The sequence below is a fragment of the Squalius cephalus genome, assembly GCF_949319135.1.
Source record: "Squalius cephalus genome assembly, chromosome: 7".
Lineage (NCBI taxonomy): Eukaryota > Metazoa > Chordata > Actinopteri > Cypriniformes > Leuciscidae > Squalius > Squalius cephalus.
Window position 1 is genome coordinate 33,788,717 of NC_137128.1, and position 18,355 is coordinate 33,807,071.

General features: G+C 39.9%; 1 protein-coding gene across 1 annotated transcript; it reads right to left on the reverse strand.

Moving 5' to 3' along the window:
- Positions 1-15,706: 15,706 nt before the first annotated feature.
- On the reverse strand, positions 15,707-17,988 carry LOC307161207 (uncharacterized protein). Its single transcript, XM_079875817.1, has 4 exons — positions 17,929-17,988; positions 17,420-17,750; positions 16,355-16,524; positions 15,707-16,237 (listed from the first exon to the last, which is right to left on the reverse strand). Exons 1-4 carry the CDS (start codon positions 17,969-17,971, stop codon positions 15,870-15,872), a joined length of 912 nt encoding a protein of 303 aa, XP_079731943.1. The 5' UTR covers positions 17,972-17,988; the 3' UTR covers positions 15,707-15,869.
- Between the last annotated feature and the right edge of the window lie 367 nt (positions 17,989-18,355).

An 18,355-nucleotide genomic window follows, 5' to 3' on the forward strand; every position in this document is an offset into this window, starting at 1 on the left:
TCATATCGACAGTTGATTGTTACAGCTGCTCCTTCAACAGCAGTTTGAAATGTTGTATTTTGTTCAACACTGTCCTGAGAATCACATCATGTAATGTATAACATCACTGATGAGGATCTCATATTCATATTAGAGGAATATTACAGCATGTACTGTATATACTTACAGAATTTGACTTACCCCAGAAATATGTGATAAAGAAGACTACAATTTTGTGCCAGTTTGCCATCACAATAATTGTTGAAATAATACTTTAGATAAAATTAACTTATTGAAATCTACAGACTCTTGTTTCAGCCTCTCTTTGATAAGGTTGTACTAACACTGTCACACATGCAGAGAACTGCAGGAGGAGTCTGACTGCACCACAGTTCCTGAATATTGAATGTCTCCTCCTCCTTAATGATTCTGGGTCTATTTTAACAAATTTTAGAGTTCTGATGTTTTAACATGTTGGTTCAATCACTGACCCCTTATGTCACGGTTCATGAGTGCGCTGCTTCCTGCTTGTCTCGTGCATTTGTTATTGTTGTCTGTGTGCCATGTGCGTGTGTGTGTGGGTGTCACCGTATTAATTATCGGTTAATCACATCATCCGCAATCAGCTCAGCGCCAGCTGTCACTCATCTCCTGTTCCTTTAAAAGACTCACTGAATCCTTCTCTCATTGTCAGATCGTTGGTCGATGTTTGTGCCGTGTTTCCCGTTTGAGTTGGTGTCTTCCTGGAGTCCTGTGCTGTTTGTTCTTCGTGTCTGGTTCCTGTCTTCACCTTCACGCCGTTTCACCGCCGGATTCATCACGACCATCTAAGTCCCTGCGTCACCCTGCTACAGCCGTCTGACCCTCACGATCTGCCTGAGTCTACTTCTGTTCTGAGTGTTAATAAACGTACTTTCTTGAGATCGCCTGCATTTGCTTCCTTTTTCCCAGCACGTCATGACAGAACGATCTGACCAATCGATGGGAGCAGCAGGCGAGACCCAGATGTCTATGGAGGCTTTCATCGGCACTAGCATGCAACGAATGGACGCTCAAGAGGAGGGGCTTAACAACAACGGACGTGCCATACAGGCACTGGTGGCGCAGGTGTCCGAGCTAACCCAGCAAATTCAACATCTGCGCATGCCCACTGCGCCACCCACGCCGTTCGTGCCCCCCGTTCCAGCTGATCCGCTCTCCCAGTCTGAACCTCGGATGCCAGTTCCGGAGAGGTATGCTGGAGAACCTGATTATTGTCGTGCTTTCATTACCCGTTGTGAGATGCATTTCGCCCTACAGCCACGCACGTTTGCCACGGAAACTTCTAAGGTGGCATTCGTTCTCACTCTCCTGACTGGGAGGGCGGCCCTTTGGGGTACGGCGGTGTGGGCGAATAGAGATCCCTGTTGCGTGTCGTTCCAGGCACTCGCGGAAGCCATGAGGGAAGTCTTCGACCGCGCGGCGGCCGGGAGAGAGGCTGCTAGGAGGCTGGCGGAACTCAGACAGGGTAATCGCTCTGTATCGGACTACGCCATTGAGTTCCGCACCCTGGCCGCCGAGTGCCAATGGAACGACACGGCGCAGTGGGACATGTTCCTGCATGGGCTGGCTGACCGCGTTCATCAGGAGATCTACGCCCTGGACCTCCCGACGACCCTCCACGGGTTAATAGAGCTGGCGCTGCGGGTGGACTCCAGGCTGGGCCGGATGAGTCGACGCGCGCCAACCGAAGCTCCAGTCCACTTCTTCAACCTCCCGAGGTCCAGTGGCACCGACGCGGTCAGCCCCATCAACGACACCGAACCCATGCAGGTGGGGAGAGCTCGGCTTTCCCGGGAGGAGAAGGAGAGGCGGAGATCCCTGGGCCTTTGTTTGTACTGTGGAGGATCTGGACATTTTCTGAACTCATGTCCGTTAAAAGGCCCAGCCCGGCAGTAACTATGAGGCTACTGTCGGGTGGGATCTCCGCTGCTAAGACCTCAGGAACACCATCAGCGACATCTACTCTCCTCCCGGTTAGACTTAGATGGTCGCATCACCAACACCACTGCCACGCACTCTTGGACTCTGGGGCGGAAGGTAATTTTCTGGATCATCACTTCGCCATCAAACATCACATTCCTCTACTACCACTCACCCAACGCATCTCTGTCCACGCACTCAACGGCCAAGACCTCCCTGTCATTACCCTGTCCACTGCTCCTCTCACACTCACCACCTCCGGAAACCACACTGAAACCATCACCTTCTACATCATGGACTCCCCCCTGGCTCCCATAGTACTTGGACACCCCTGGCTCACTCAACACAATCCCAAAATAGACTGGCAACACAGAACTATCAATGAATGGAGCACTGAATGTCATAAGTCTTGTCTTTTGTCTGCCTGTTCGTCTGTTCCCATGTCTGTCTTACAGGAGAAAGCAGCGGACTTGTCAACCGTGCCCGAAGAGTACCACGACCTGAAGGAGGTGTTTAGTAAGTCTCGAGCTGCTTCTCTTCCTCCTCACCGTCCCTACGACTGTGCTATAGATCTACTGCCAGGTAAATCTCCGCCTAAGGGCAAGTTGTATTCACTTTCTGCTCCAGAAAGGGAGGCCATGGAGAAATATATTTCTGATTCTCTGGCAACCAAATTCATTCGCCCTTCCTCTTCTCCTGCAGGGGCGGGGTTCTTTTTCGTGGGGAAGAAGGACGGATCCCTGCGACCTTGCATTGATTACCGGGGACTGAACAACATCACGGTAAAGAATACTTATCCTTTGCCGTTGATGTCTTCAGCCTTCGAGAGGTTGCAGGGAGCGACTCTCTTCACGAAACTGGATTTACGCAATGCTTATCATTTGGTCCGCATCAGGGAGGGTGATGAATGGAAGACCGCCTTTAATACCCCCAGGGGACACTTTGAATATTTGGTTATGCCCTTCGGGCTTTCCAACAGTCCAGCGGTCTTCCAGGCACTCGTCAACGATGTGCTGCGAGATATGGTAGATCAGTTCATATATGTTTACCTGGATGACATATTGATTTTTTCTTCATCTCTCCAGGAACACGTGCAGCACGTCCGACGAGTGCTTCAGCGGTTGCTAGAGAATGGGCTTTTTGTCAAGGCGGAGAAATGCGAATTCCACGCACAGTCGGTTCAATTTTTGGGGTACGTTATCTCGTCCGAGGGGATTCGCATGGACCCTGACAAGGTTAAGGCTGTGGTAGAGTGGCCAATTCCAGATTCCCGCAAGGCCCTGCAGAGGTTTCTGGGATTCGCCAACTTCTACAGACGTTTCGTCCGTAATTTCAGCCAACTAGCCGCACCTCTGACTGCCTTGACCTCCCCCCGAACTACGTTCAGGTGGACAGACGCGGCTGGCTCCGCGTTTGCCAAACTCAAGGACCGCTTTGTTTCGGCCCCTATTCTCATCGCCCCTGATTCCTCACGTCAGTTCGTGGTGGAGGTCGACGCGTCAGAGGTGGGGGTAGGAGCAGTGTTGTCCCAGCGTTCCCCCACGGACGAGAGGATGCATCCTTGCGCGTATTTTTCACACCGTCTGTCTCCTGCCGAACGTAATTATGACATTGGTAACAGAGAGTTGTTGGCCGTCAAGCTAGCGTTGGAGGAGTGGCGCCACTGGTTGGAAGGGTCGGGGGTACCTTTTATTGTTTGGACCGATCATAAGAATCTGGAATACATTCGTACTGCTAAAAGGTTAAACTCCAGGCAGGCTCGGTGGGCACTTTTTTTCGGTCGTTTTGATTTTTCTCTCTCGTACCGCCCGGGTTCCAAGAATATTAAACCCGATTCTTTATCGCGACTTTTTGATCGTTCCGAACGCCTGGTTACTCCCGAGTGCATTTTACCGGAGAGTCTATTTGTCTCCACACTCGTATGGGAGGTCGAATCGAAGGTCAAGAAGACCTTAGAAGGGGTAACGCCCCCGGTCGGGTGTCCACCGAACCGTTTATTTGTGCCGGAGGAACTACGGTCTGAAGTTATTCAGTGGGGTCATTGTTCCAACATAGCCTGTCACCCAGGAATCAATCGCACGAGGTTTTTGGTTAAGCAGCGATTCTGGTGGCCACGGATGGCCCGCGACATTCACGATTTTGTTTTGGCTTGCTCGGTATGTGCCACTGGTAAGACTTCCAATCGCGCGCCAGATGGGTTACTCCAACCGCTGCCAGTCCCTTCGAGACCCTGGTCCCACATCGCTCTAGATTTTATTACCGCCCTCCCGCCCTCCCAGGGCAACACGGTTGTTTTGACCGTGGTGGACCGGTTCTCGAAGGCGGCTCATTTCATTCCCTTGCCCAAATTGCCGTCAGCCAAGGAGACAGCGGTTGCCGTCATTGACCACGTCTTTCGTTTACATGGCCTTCCGATTGACGTGGTCTCTGACAGGGGTCCCCAGTTTGTGTCCAAATTCTGGCAAGAGTTCTGTAAATTACTGGGCGCGACTGTTAGCCTGTCCTCTGGGTTTCACCCTCAGAGCAATGGCCAGACAGAGAGAGCCAACCAGGATTTAGAGAGAATGTTACGGTGTTTGGTTTCCAAGAATCCGACTTCCTGGTGTCAACAACTGTCTATGGTGGAGTACGCCCACAATACGTTACCAGTGTCATCCACGGGCCTTTCTCCGTTTGAAGGTAGTGTAGGATACCAGCCACCTGTTTTTCCCAGTCTGGAATCTGAAGTCGCGGTTCCCTCCGCACACGCCTTTGTCCAGAGGTGCCACCGCACCTGGACTAGAGCCCGTGAGACTCTACTCCAGGTGGGGGCGCGCACTAAGGCTAACGCCGATCGCCACCGGTCTAAGCCTCCCGTTTACATCGTCGGTCAAAAAGTGTGGCTTTCTACTAAGAACATTCCTCTCCGTTCCGTCTCGAATAAGTTAGCACCCAAATTTATTGGCCCGTTCACTGTCACCAAGATTATTAGTCCGGTGGCAGTCCGCCTCAACCTTCCTCCAGCGTACAGGAGGATACACCCCGTGTTCCATGTCTCCAAAATTAAGCCTGTGTTTCGATCAGCAATTAATCCGCCTGTACCGGTTCCCCCACCGCCGCGTCTTGTAGATGGGGAACCGACGTATTCGGTTAACCGTATTCTGGACACCAGGCGGAGGGGACGAGGATTCCAGTACTTGGTGGACTGGGAAGGTTACGGTCCGGAGGCGAGGAGTTGGGTTCCTGCGAGAGACATACTAGATCACTCCCTTATTGATGATTTCCATCGACAGGTAAGGGAGTCTGGGGACGCCAGGAGGCGTCCCTAGGAGGGGGGGTACTGTCACGGTTCATGAGTGCGCTGCTTCCTGCTTGTCTCGTGCATTTGTTATTGTTGTCTGTGTGCCATGTGCGTGTGTGTGTGGGTGTCACCGTATTAATTATCGGTTAATCACATCATCCGCAATCAGCTCAGCGCCAGCTGTCACTCATCTCCTGTTCCTTTAAAAGACTCACTGAATCCTTCTCTCATTGTCAGATCGTTGGTCGATGTTTGTGCCGTGTTTCCCGTTTGAGTTGGTGTCTTCCTGGAGTCCTGTGCTGTTTGTTCTTCGTGTCTGGTTCCTGTCTTCACCTTCACGCCGTTTCACCGCCGGATTCATCACGACCATCTAAGTCCCTGCGTCACCCTGCTACAGCCGTCTGACCCTCACGATCTGCCTGAGTCTACTTCTGTTCTGAGTGTTAATAAACGTACTTTCTTGAGATCGCCTGCATTTGCTTCCTTTTTCCCAGCACGTCATGACACCTTAATTCAATTTGATGATCTAAACCAATTCTAGACAGAGCACTTGACATTGTGATTGTACTTGGGTGTATTATGAGAAAAACATTTAAAAAATAAGACACTTATTAATAGTAATGTTATTCTACTACATTATATATTATCATGCCACCAGCATCTAACAGGTTCTTAAAATCTAATCTTAAAATACGTTTGTTTTATTGTTTGTAATATATTTTCACATCTATGAGGATTGGTTTTGCATGCTTTCTATATTAATTACCCACAAATTATTATTTTGATTTATTTCAGTTTTCTTTCAATTTCCCTTTAATAACTTGAACTAAATTTCATTTGTAACCACACACAGGTGTTTCCACTGGTGTAATTATATTATGTAAATTATAGATTGTGGGTTTGATGTGGCTTGACTTCAAAGGAAAAAATGAACGTGAGTTTTTGTACAGCTTCACATAGACTTTGTATCACTGGGCTCCAACTCTTAGAGCACAGTTATAGAGAGCTGAATCTGACAGAGTTACTCCGGTAATCTTGAGTTCAGTGGATGTTTGTGATGTAGTCGACTGAAAGCGAGGATCAGAGGGGTTCCCAGTTACAGTAGCTGATCGGGCAGGTTTAAATATTAAATACTGAGGTTCACTATTAGCATACTGTCTGTACCAGTAAAGATAAACATAACTTTCGCTAGTATCATATGAGCAGCTGAGAGTCACAGTCTCGCCTTCCTTCTTTATGATGCGAGTTTCTTTATTTGGCCCAATCTGGTCTGCAGTCATCACACCTAAAACAAAGAAACGGGGGGGTTCTGTTTAAATTCACTGCTTTTCACTGTTTTTATCTCTACAATGAATAAAGGGAGTCATTTTGTACCTGAAGTCAAAATTGAAATCAGAAACAGGTGTTTTTCCATGTTGACTACAGTAGATCAGATCAGTTATGTTATCTGTGCTCTAATGCTAATGCTTTAGTTCAGTGCTCATAGAAGAGGTGTGTCTTCAGATTTATTTTTTTTTTTTTGTGAAAACTTTGATGGTTTTAGATGCAGGAGATTGGTTGAAGGTGACAGTTTTTAACACATACACTTTAAAAAAAGACATCAGAATGTGCGGGATTGGGCTCTTTTGGTCTGTTTAAAGAACGAACACACCAACAAATGTTTTTTTTATGGTTCCCCACAAAGAGCACTTTATTGCTTATTACTGATATGATTCTCATTTCGTGAAATGTCATTGTACAATATGTTTCTACTTCTACTTGGTTTCATGTTGCTTTGGCAAATATGGAGAGATTTATTTATTTAGCATATTGTAAAAGAGTTGAGTGTGTTTCAGTCACAATATTTAACTATTACTCATTTACATTTAGAAACTGTGATGCTACGTCACGCCGTGTTGCATGCTGGGGCGGCGCCGCCATCTGAAGAGGATCGCCCTGCTGCTTTTTTGATGTACTTGCCCAGACCAGTTCATATGAAATCCCGCCCTGCAACTGCATTCATTGGATAAGGTTAGAGTGAAGGGTAAGGTTAGGGATTAGTGTCTATTATCATGCAATGCAATAAAATAGCTTATCTTCCATGCAAATATTGTGAATATTTAATTTCATGGCAAAAACAGCACAAAACGTATGCAGGTATCAGTATTAATTTCAGTTAGCTATCAGTAGCACGGGGTGTGAATATATATATTTTTTTTCTCCAAACCAGTTCAGCTGAAACTCCGCCCCGTCAGCCAATTCTAAAGATTTCATTGGTCATGTCAATCCCGGTGCTGATTGCCTACACCAAACACTAATCCCTAACCCTAATTCAATTCATTCAATCATTAATTCATACTCAAATTAAAAAGGAAGGAAATATGTTTAAAAACTTGACCAAGAAATGAGATAATCAACACTAAATACTTTTGCTAGTGTCATCATAATATTGTAAATATGAATGGCTAAATTAAATTAAATTAAATTAAATTGAATTAACACATTTAGAACAGCAGTTTTAACCCCCTTTTGATGCTTCAGTCTCTCTTTGCTAAAGTTACACTGGAGACATTTGCAAACACCTGAAGGACGAGGCCGACTATACCAAAGTATCTGAATAGAAATTAAGATGTGCACTGAAAGGAACCTCATGAAACATTTTATTGTTTCTTTGAAGTTTTATAACAGGCCTAATTCAACCTCACACAGGTGTTACCACATATTTTATTACATTAGATTGGGGTTTTGATTGTGGTTTTCACTAGATTCGTTCAAAGTGAAAAGAGCTTCAGGTTTTTGTACGACGTGTTTCATGTTTTGTATCACTGGGCTCCAACTCTCAGAGCACAATAATAGAGAGCTGAATCTGACAGACGTACATCAGTAATAGTGAGTTCAGTGGATGTTCGTGATGCAGTCGACTGAAACCGATCATCAGAGGTGTGTGTATAATAATTATCACTCAATGATCGAGCACCTTTGCGTAATAAATACTGTGGTTCTTTGTTTGGATACTGTCTGTACCAGTAAAGCAGAACATTATCACTACTTGTACTATATGAGCAGCTCAGCTTGACAGTTTCTGTTTCTTTAGAGTTTTTTTCTGTCCCTTTATCTGGCTCAATGTTGTCTCCAGTCACCAATCCTGTCAACAATAAAAAAAACAATATTTTTGATTTGTGAAAGCAAAATTGACAAAATACTTCTGCAAACACATTTCAAATCATGTTTTACAGGAATACAAATTACTAAAGTACTATATTACTAAAATAAATTTAGCCTTTAGGGTTTGAGAATTAAAAACAAATTAAATGGATAAATAATGTACCTGTTCCCACAATGAGAATAAGTATGAGGCATCTGTCCATGTTGAATCAGATCAGCTCAGTTCTCTGTTGAGGCTCTCAGTTCTCTGAGCTGTAAGTCACTGAAGATCACACAGAAACACACACAGGAACTTCCTCCTCGCTGAACTTCCTGCTGCTGTTTATGATTGTCATTTAACTATAACTACACAATTTTTATTTTATTTATTAGACAATTGTTTGTATAGAAAGGTGTTTGAAGATTTACAACAAATTTAACATGAGAAGCAAGTTATTTAAACTGTCTTGATGGAGTTCAGCTCTCTCAATGTGTGTAACATGAAAGTGTTGATGATGATGCAGAGTGTATTTGAATTTCTACAAAAATAAGTGCCACAATAAAGTCCATCTATTGGCCAGTGAAATACACTGTATTCTGTACACTGACCTTTATACCAAAGTTCTTAACATCTCAGGCAAAATGGCTTAAATATTTAATGGCTGTTTTTTACTGTCTAATTTTCTCATATCATAAGCATGGATATATTAACTAATGGAAATATGAAAAAAATGTGTCATTTTTATAGGGTTATGTTTTCTTTTATTTATCTAAGTGTCAGTTCAATATAATTTGTACAATATAAAATAATATTGTAGTAATGACTGTATCTCTGAATGTGTGAACACTGCCATCCTGTGGCAGACATGTACTGTACCTGCACTATATATTGCACAATGAGACTCATGTGAGATGTTTTATTGTTTGTTTGACAGTTTTCTGAATTACATAAAGAGCAAGTGAATAGCGATTTAATGTATCTCTAACTGAATGTAATGTAAATTTTTCACATCGCCACACAAATTTACACCTTAATTAAAACAAAAGAAAATAAATCTGTGTCTACCTTTTGTTTTGGTACCTGTGATTTATTAATTGTTTCTATTACTTTTATGGCATCATAGTGTAATTGTCAGTTACAGTTTCTTTCTTTCTTCATCTCTGTCTCTGTGTTTTTCCTCTTGTCTCTCATTGTAACAGGTTTTTGTACAGTGTTGTAGTGTTTCCTGTGACTGTGGGCTGCAGAGCACAGTAATACACAGCAGAGTCTGATACTGTAGCAAACGAGATCTCCAGATACACATGGGTTTGTTCATTTTTTTCAACTTTAACAGAGAATCTTGTATCATCAGACACCTTAGCTTCTTTAGCACCACTGTAGATGAGTTCAAGAAATTCAGGTTTTGATCTTCCATACTGACGACCAGTGGAGATAATCTGAACCTCCAGAGGCAGAAAAACTACAGGATAATGTAACACTTGAACTCTCCTCAGCAAAAACATCAGTTTTGTTTGGTTTGATGACATTTCCAAAAACAGCAGCTGAAACAGAAAAGATACATTTGTACGTTTTTAGTGAGAAGTTTTTTAAGAAAATGTATGTTTCACAAACAAAACAAAATAATATCTATCTATCTATCTATCTATCTATCTATCTATCTATCTATCTATCTATCTATCTATCTAAATAGCACCTACCAACTGAAGCACAGAACAGAATAACTGAATGAAGATCCATTGTTCAAGTGTTCACTGTGAGAAGAGTCAGACTGAATCATTTCATCCTCAGTCTCTTTCAGACACGATGAGATCATGTCAGATCTGTGAACTCTGAGTCCCTCCTCTCTGAGCAACATTATGAGTTCTGTTCTGTAATTTCAATTCTGTTGTTCATTGTTGCAGTTCCTTTAGTTATTGTCTGAGAACACTGCCATCTTGTGGCACATTATAGCTACCTACACAATGTGTTACACGTGATAATGCATTGAAACTAAACTACAGGCTACTTTTTTTGACTTTTAACAAAAATTAACAATATTATACAACTTAATACACTTTTGATGTCACATTGATTTAACTTTTTTTACTTTCAGTTTTGCTCCTGTAGACTTGGACTCTAGATATATTTATCAAATTATTGACCTATTCTACTGTATTAATCACAGCTCTCTTAGTCTCTGTGTATCTTTCTTCTTTCACTAAATAAGATAAGGAAAGGTTTTTGTACAGTGTTCTAGTGTTTCCTGTCACTGTGGGAAGAAGACCACATCTCATGACAAATTCATATACGAATTCGTATGAGTGATTAAAAGGTGGCTAATTCGTACAAATTCATATGACTAGCAGAGCCATTAACTCAATAGGAGTGGTGCTGAGAGATGCAGTCGCTTAAAAGAAATACAAAGAGGCTAACTCACGTTATTACTGTCTAACTGAAATACTTCTGCTAATCAGTGGGCCACTATTACATAAAACTGTGTCTAATGCAGATCGTCTGTCGTTTGAGTTTGCTTTGAGTAAAGATTAAGCATGGAGCAAGATTTGTTTTACCAACGTTTATGTTACATCAGTCATTCACGCTAGAGCTCGGCTAATGTATGCATTGTTATTGATACAGTTCCCACATTCACCGTAATAAATTAGAAAAATACTCTGTAAATAAATAAGTAAAATAATCAGTTTGTTAATGGACGTACACTTGTTAATGCTGATGGTGAGGAATTACAGTTGCAACATCTCATAATGTACCTCAAACTGAGTAGTGTATCACTGAGAAACGTCCTGCTCGAGTCGTCCTTGCGATGGAGGTTCGGGTTGAATGACGACTTCCAGTGTTTCATCGGACTCACACTTGGATTAATATGGTAAAATCGACAGCATTGTTTGTTGCTGTCTTTAGTTTACTGTCTAGACTAGAGCTGACGTTCAGTTATGGCAATGGCCGTTTTTGTTTTCGACACGTGCGCTGTACGCGGTAGACCAATCACAGCAGACTGAGCTGTCTGGCCAATCAGAGCAGAGTAGCTCGCTGAATAGAGGGATTTAGAGAGATGGATTCATTTGACGAGTCTTTGAAAATCATTGAAAATGTGGTGATGTGCAAATATATTTTATGAGAAAATGAAACAGTTTTTTAACCTTTGATGCATGTAAACCTGTTGTAGGAGACTCCAAAACAACATTAGGAAACTTTAAAATAGCATAATAGGGGCACTTTAAGAATGTATTTGTGCTAAAGGAACCACATGGAACATGATATCTAAATATTGTTATTGTTTCTCTGAAGTTTTTTAACAGGCCTAATTCAACCTCACACAGGTGTTACCACATATTTTATTATATTCAAGGCTGGATAGATTGTGGTTTTGATTGTGGTTTTCACTAGATCGGTTCAAAGTGAAAAGAGCTTCAGGTTTTTGTACGACGTGTTTCATGTTTTGTATCACTGGGCTCCAACTCTCAGAGCACAATAATAGAGAGCTGAATCTGACAGACGTACATCAGTAATAGTGAGTTCAGTGGATGTTTGTAATGCAGTCAACTGAAACCGAGGGTCAGAGGTGTCTTCATAAGCACTCGCTGACCGTGCATTTTTGAGTAATAAATATTGCGGTTCTTTGTTTGGATACTGTCTGTACCAGTAAAGCCAAACATAGTCACTATACTTGTACTATATGAGCAGCTCAGCTTGACAGTTTCTGTTTCTGTAGAGTTTTTTTCTGTCCCTTTATCTGGCTCAATGTTGTCTCCAGTCGCCAAACCTGTCAACAAAATATATATATACATTTGATTTGTAAAAGCAAGGTTGACAAAATGATTTTTTTTCAATCATGTTTCAAATCATGTTTTACAAGAATACAAATGACTAAATTAATATAAATTTATCCTTTGGGGATTGAGAATTAAAAACAAAGTAAATATGCATGTACAGGATTTATGCACAAAGTTTCATCAGTTACTCAGTAAATAATGTACCTGTTCCCACAATGAGAATAAGTATGAGGCATCTGTCCATGTTGAAACAGATCAGCTCAGTTCTCTGTTGAGGCTCTCAGTTCTCTGAGCTGTAAGTCACTGAAGATCACACAGAAACACACACAGGAACTTCCTCCTCACTGAACTTCCTGCTGCTGTTTATGATTTTATTTGAAATATTACAGAATTTTGTGTATAACACACAATATGAGAAGAATGTTCATTAAACATGTCTTGATGGAGTTCTGCTGTTTGAATGTGTGCAAACATGATAGTGATGACCATGATGGTGCATATAGAGTGCAAGCAATGGGAGTATTTCTACAAAAAACATAAATGTTAAAAAAAAGTCCAACTATCGGCCATAGTGAATATTGTAGAATGACCATATCTTCTCTTTTTATATCAGATTTGAAACAGCAGTATCTTTATGTGAATGTGTGAGAAAACTGCCGTGGCATGTACCTGCTCTACAGTAGTGGCCAAAAGTGATGTCCAGCCTAGGAAAATCATATCTTCACTCTCTATTCAAATATTATTAAAAAATGGTTAAAGCATATTGCATAGTTGTGCTTGGAGTGAGTTGTTTAGTTTGTGATAACGCAATGATATGGCAAATGCCAAATTGTGCGGACATAATTATTGGCCAGGCTGTCATACAAATACATTATGAACACATGCAAAAACAAGAGAAAACTAACAAAATTTTAAATAACTGATTATGTTATAGTCAATGTATGCTTTTTCCTGTGAGCTTTTTGTTTTTTGCATTTTTTTAAATAATTTTTATTATCATTTTTTTGCATAGGAAAATAACACCTGTAGCTGTTCTTCCTTCATCTTTAAAACATATAAAATATTTTCCTCATATTTTGATGGTTTAATCAAACTTGTAGGATCATTAAAAATAAATATCCCCTCCGGACATCACTTTTGGCCACTACTGTGTATTTCACATGAGAATCATTTGAAATGTTTTATTGATTGCTGCATTTGACCATTTTCTGAATAACAGATATTACAAGTTCATATGGATTTTATGTATAACTAAAAGTAATGTAAATCTTTCACATTGCCACACAAATTCAGGCCTCATAATTAAAAGAAAAATCAATCTGTTTCTGCTTTTTGATTTTGAACGTCTGAATCCTTGTCCTCAAAAATGACTTGTTTGATGACATTTCCAAAGACAACAACTGAAAATGAAAATGTTCTTTTGTAACTTTTTATTGAAAGGGTTATAGTAAAATGTAAAAAAATAAAAATATAAGAAAATTAATATAAAGTAGTTGTAATATGTTTATTTATTGCAATTTCCAACACAAATAATCCTTGTTATTCTATTTTTTTCATATCAAAATAGTATTACTGTTTGACAGTGTATCATTACCAAATTTGTTGATTGTCGATGGAGCTGAATTTGATAACATTTCACTGTGAAATCTCTCTTGAAACTCGTGCCATTTTCATCAGTTTGTCTCTTGAAAGGGTGTTTCAGAAGGTCATTTACTCTCTGGATTTACTTGAAGAAGCTCGGTTGTGTTAAATCTGTGCTGTATGAACCCTCTAATGATACTGATTCTCCTTCAAATCCAGTATCTGTGCATGAAGTGTAATACTGGAAGCCATTGCTCTTTTTAGGTGTTTTACACAGCTGAAGTGTTCAACACCTAGCCTATTTTAACACATTTGCACGTTTTTGAAAAGCTTTGTTTGCTCTTTTATTCCTTTTATAAAACATTTCACCATCCTCAACCTCACACATGTGTTTACAGTTATTATCTCACATTGAGGTTTTGATTTGGTTTTCACAATTCCATTTCACAATTAGTTTTTGTAAGACTACCGGTAGTTTAATGTTTTGTATCACTGGGCCTCAACTCTTAGAGCACAGTAATAAAGAGCTGAATCTGACACAGTCGCACTACTAATAATGAGTTCAGTGATTATGCGAGAAGTACTTGACTGAAATCGAGAATCAGAGCTGTCCTTAACATAGTTTGATCGAGCTCCTTCTGATCTGGATCTGAGAACACTGACACCTTCTGGCACATTGTACCTGCACAATCTGTTACATTTGATAATGGATTGAAATATATAGGCATTTTTGTATAGATTTAATGTAATTAACAGTGTTAAGATGCTTCATTCACTTTTGAATGTCATTAATTTAGATATTTTATCTTTCTATCTGCAATTTTACATATGTATTCATAAGCTTTTTATCAGTTTATTTATTTTCATCCAGTTATTGCTCTACTTATTAGTTGCATGTGCAGTTTATAGATTCTCTTATAGTCTCTGTCTCTGTGTCTATTGCTTGTTTGTCACTGGGTTAAAAAAGGAAAGGTTTTTGTACAGTGTTCTTGTGTTTCCTGTGACTGTGGGCCTCAGAGCACAGTAATACACAGCAGAGTCTGACACTGTAGCAGAGGAGATCTCCAGATCCACTTGGGTTTGTTCCTTTTTTGTTATTTTTACAGAGAGTCTTGAATCAGACACCTCAGGCTCTTTTGCAGCACTGTGGGTTGATACAAGAAATTCAGGTTTTGATCTTCCATACTGACGATACCAGAAGAGATACTCTACACCCCCAGTGGGGGAATAACTACAGGACAACTTCACAGTTTCTTCCTCATGAGCAGCAACATCTGTTGTGTCTGATTTGATAGTATTTCCAAAGACAGCCGCTGAAACAGAAGAGAAATTAGTTACTTTTATTGAAAGATTTCTTTGTAAATCAATTAATCAGTCTATTAAAGAAACACACACCAGCTGAAGCAAAGAACAGAATAACTGAAAGAAGATCCATTGTTCAAGTGTTCACTGTGAGAAGAGTCAGACTGAATCGTTTCGTCCTCAGTCTCTTTCAGACACGATGAGATCATGTCAGATCTGTGAACTCTGAGTCCCTCCTCTCTGAGCAACATCATGTCTATATTTCACACATAGAAGAAAGAGCCAATCACACTCATCAGTGTTTTCTCTTGTTTTCTCTGTGCTATTAATGTGTTTATGTGTGATTTTGGAATGTTTGTGACGACACACTTGCACTGTGGTTGTTTTTTTTTTTTTTTTTTTTTTTTTTTTTTGTTGTTTTTTTAAGGCATGTTTATAAAAGCTACTTAATTTAACTAAGACCTACTCCTGGCTTAATCTGAGTGGTCGTCATATCTTTTTTCACTATTTTTAATGAACATTTTGAACAAATATTCCTTGTAGCACCACACTAAATTTGAGGTATTAAAAAACAGAATGTATAATAAAAATACAAATGAATAAGGATTAGACCATGTTGAAAAAATACTTTTAGATGGAGTTTGGCATGTCACACCACAGGAGAAAAATGTGTTTCAGTGTTGCATACTTTTCTGTCACTGTGGGGTCCAGAGCACAGTAATACACAGAGTCTGATACAGCAACAGAGGAGATCTCCAGATACACCTTTGTTATTATGGAGACTGATGGACATATGCAGTTGAGGTGGACTTGCTGACACTAAAACTTTTTGGATTTATCAATAAAGACCAATACATGTGCTTTTTAAGCATCATTGAAAAGCATGGCTAATCTGCAGGAAGATTATGTACTGAGGAAAAGGGTTTCCTGTCACTGTGGGCTTCAGGGCACAATAATACTGTGCAGAGTCTGTTACTTTAGCAGGGCTGATTTTCAGTTCCATGAGCTTTCTGTGTTTGTCAACTTTAGCAGAAAACCAGTGGGCTGATGGATCTGTTTTAACTGGATCTCCAGATTCAGTCATGTAGAGAACGAGTTCTGGTTTAGATCTCTGATACTGGCGATACCACAGTAGATTGTAAACAACACCACTGTAGTTACAGGAGAGAGTAACACTGTTACCATCTTGAGCTTCTTTTTCAGAACCATGAGAAGTTATTAGATCACCAAGAGAGTCTCCTGAAGAAAAAAACATACTAAATTCACTATTGTGATCAGATAAATGTAATATTAACATGTTTAAATCATGTTTAAATCATGTTAGATGTGGTGATAAATAGAATAAATGAATCTCACCTGCTAGTACTGATAATATTACAAGTGCACAGAGCAGCATGATGGAAAGAAATGACAAACTCAGATGTGTCTTTTCTTCACTGGAACACTGTGATTTAAGTCTGGAGCTCCACCCTGTGGCAAGATTTGATCTTCCATGATGAGTCTTGAGCTCTTTGTGTACATGAGGACTAAAGAAATGTGAAGAACACCCTCTTCTGGGTGAAAACAAACACATTCATGAATCACAGAGGACTTGCAGTATCAGTATTTTTGCCCAGACTGTCACTATAAAGGTTCTCACATGCATCCATCTTAAAGCTGTTCTCAAGATTTATAGATTTTTAGTCGTTAGATAGTGGGAATGATTTAACAAAATACATTTGTAAAAACATTCATTTTTAAGTTATTGGAGATTTCATATTCTTGACACAAATATTTTTTTAAGAACTGTTCACTGAAAGATTTTTTAAGGAACCCAATTTTATTTTATTTTTTTTATTTTTTTGTGGCATTGCTGAAACAAAATCCCTTGTGGAACCTGAAGAGTGCATGCTGTTGTTTGGGGGTTTGAAAAAGGAATATAAATTATGTAAAACAAAGTCGTCGGGCACAAAGAACAGAGTTACTTCACTGGACGACTGTACTTCACTTATAGCCTATTGCAAAATAAACTTTTGCCATTTTTCTTTTTATAGAAAAATAAATGTAAAATGTTGTGGAAGAGATTAAAAAGGTATAAAATGGTGACCAGTTACAGCACAGAATATTTTTCTTGCATTTGTTTTATCTAAAAATTTACGTTTTAAATTTCAACCTAAAATCTTGCCCACAAACTCATATCATTTTACCATGTACTGTATAAGAGCACTGATGTGATCGTAATTATGTTAAAATATGTTTGTTAAAATATTTTTACATTATTTCTAAAGCTATTTTTAAATAATGTCTTGTTTATGAAAAGTAGGCTACTTAAGCATTTTGTAAATTCTAATCAGTTCAATCAATTTAATCTGCTCAATCTGCAAACAAACATGAGATGAAAGACAGATATTTTGTTCTTTCTCTTTCTTTAGGTTTTTGTACAGTGATGATGTGTTTCCTGTCACTGTGGACTCCAGGGCGCAGTAATACAGAGCAGAGTCTGATACTGTAGCAGAGGAGATCTCCAGATACACACGTTTTTCCCTCATACTCATTTGTCCATCCATTCCAGGGATACGGGGATTTGCATATGTTACATGTTTTGAGGATGACTCCATGACGAGGAGCACAAATTCAGGCTTGGATCTAGGATACTGTCGATACCAATGCAGACTGTCTGCACTGCCATTATATTGACATGAGAGAGTGACCGGCTTCCCCTCAGTTACATGCACATTCTCCTGCAATGGTGTTATTGACTGCGCAAATGTATCTGCATAGAATAGAAAACATTCAGTTAGGAAGAATAACAAGATGAAGACGTTCAGAAAATGTCAATCAAATAGCAAATTTTGAAATAATGTTAATTAATTACTATGAACTTACATAAAATTAAATGTATTACTATTTCAGCTTTAAACAAAGTTACAGTAGTACTGTATGTCACTTACATTGAGTTACTGAAAACACAAGCAGAGAGCACAGGAGCATCATCTTGAACCACGAATGAAAAGTGCAGACAGAATTGTGAGATTTTTGTGAGATCCTTCAAAGCTCCACCCAAAACTCTCAGTCTATCAGTCAAAACATTCAGAGATGTAACGTTATCTGTGTATCAGTGTCAGTGCAAGTTTGAAACAAACGGTTTAATTAACTGAAGAATAGGGCTATAATTCTATAACATTCAGATTTTCTGAAAATGCCAGGCTTGCAAATTTATGTAAAATCTGCCTCATTTTTTTTAAGTTTGAAAGCAAAAAAAATAAAAATAATAATAATAATAATGAATAATAAAAAAAAAAAATGTAAAAATCATTATTACCTTTCATTATTATATTATTTTTCTTTCAAATTTTGAAAAAAAGAAAAAGTCATACA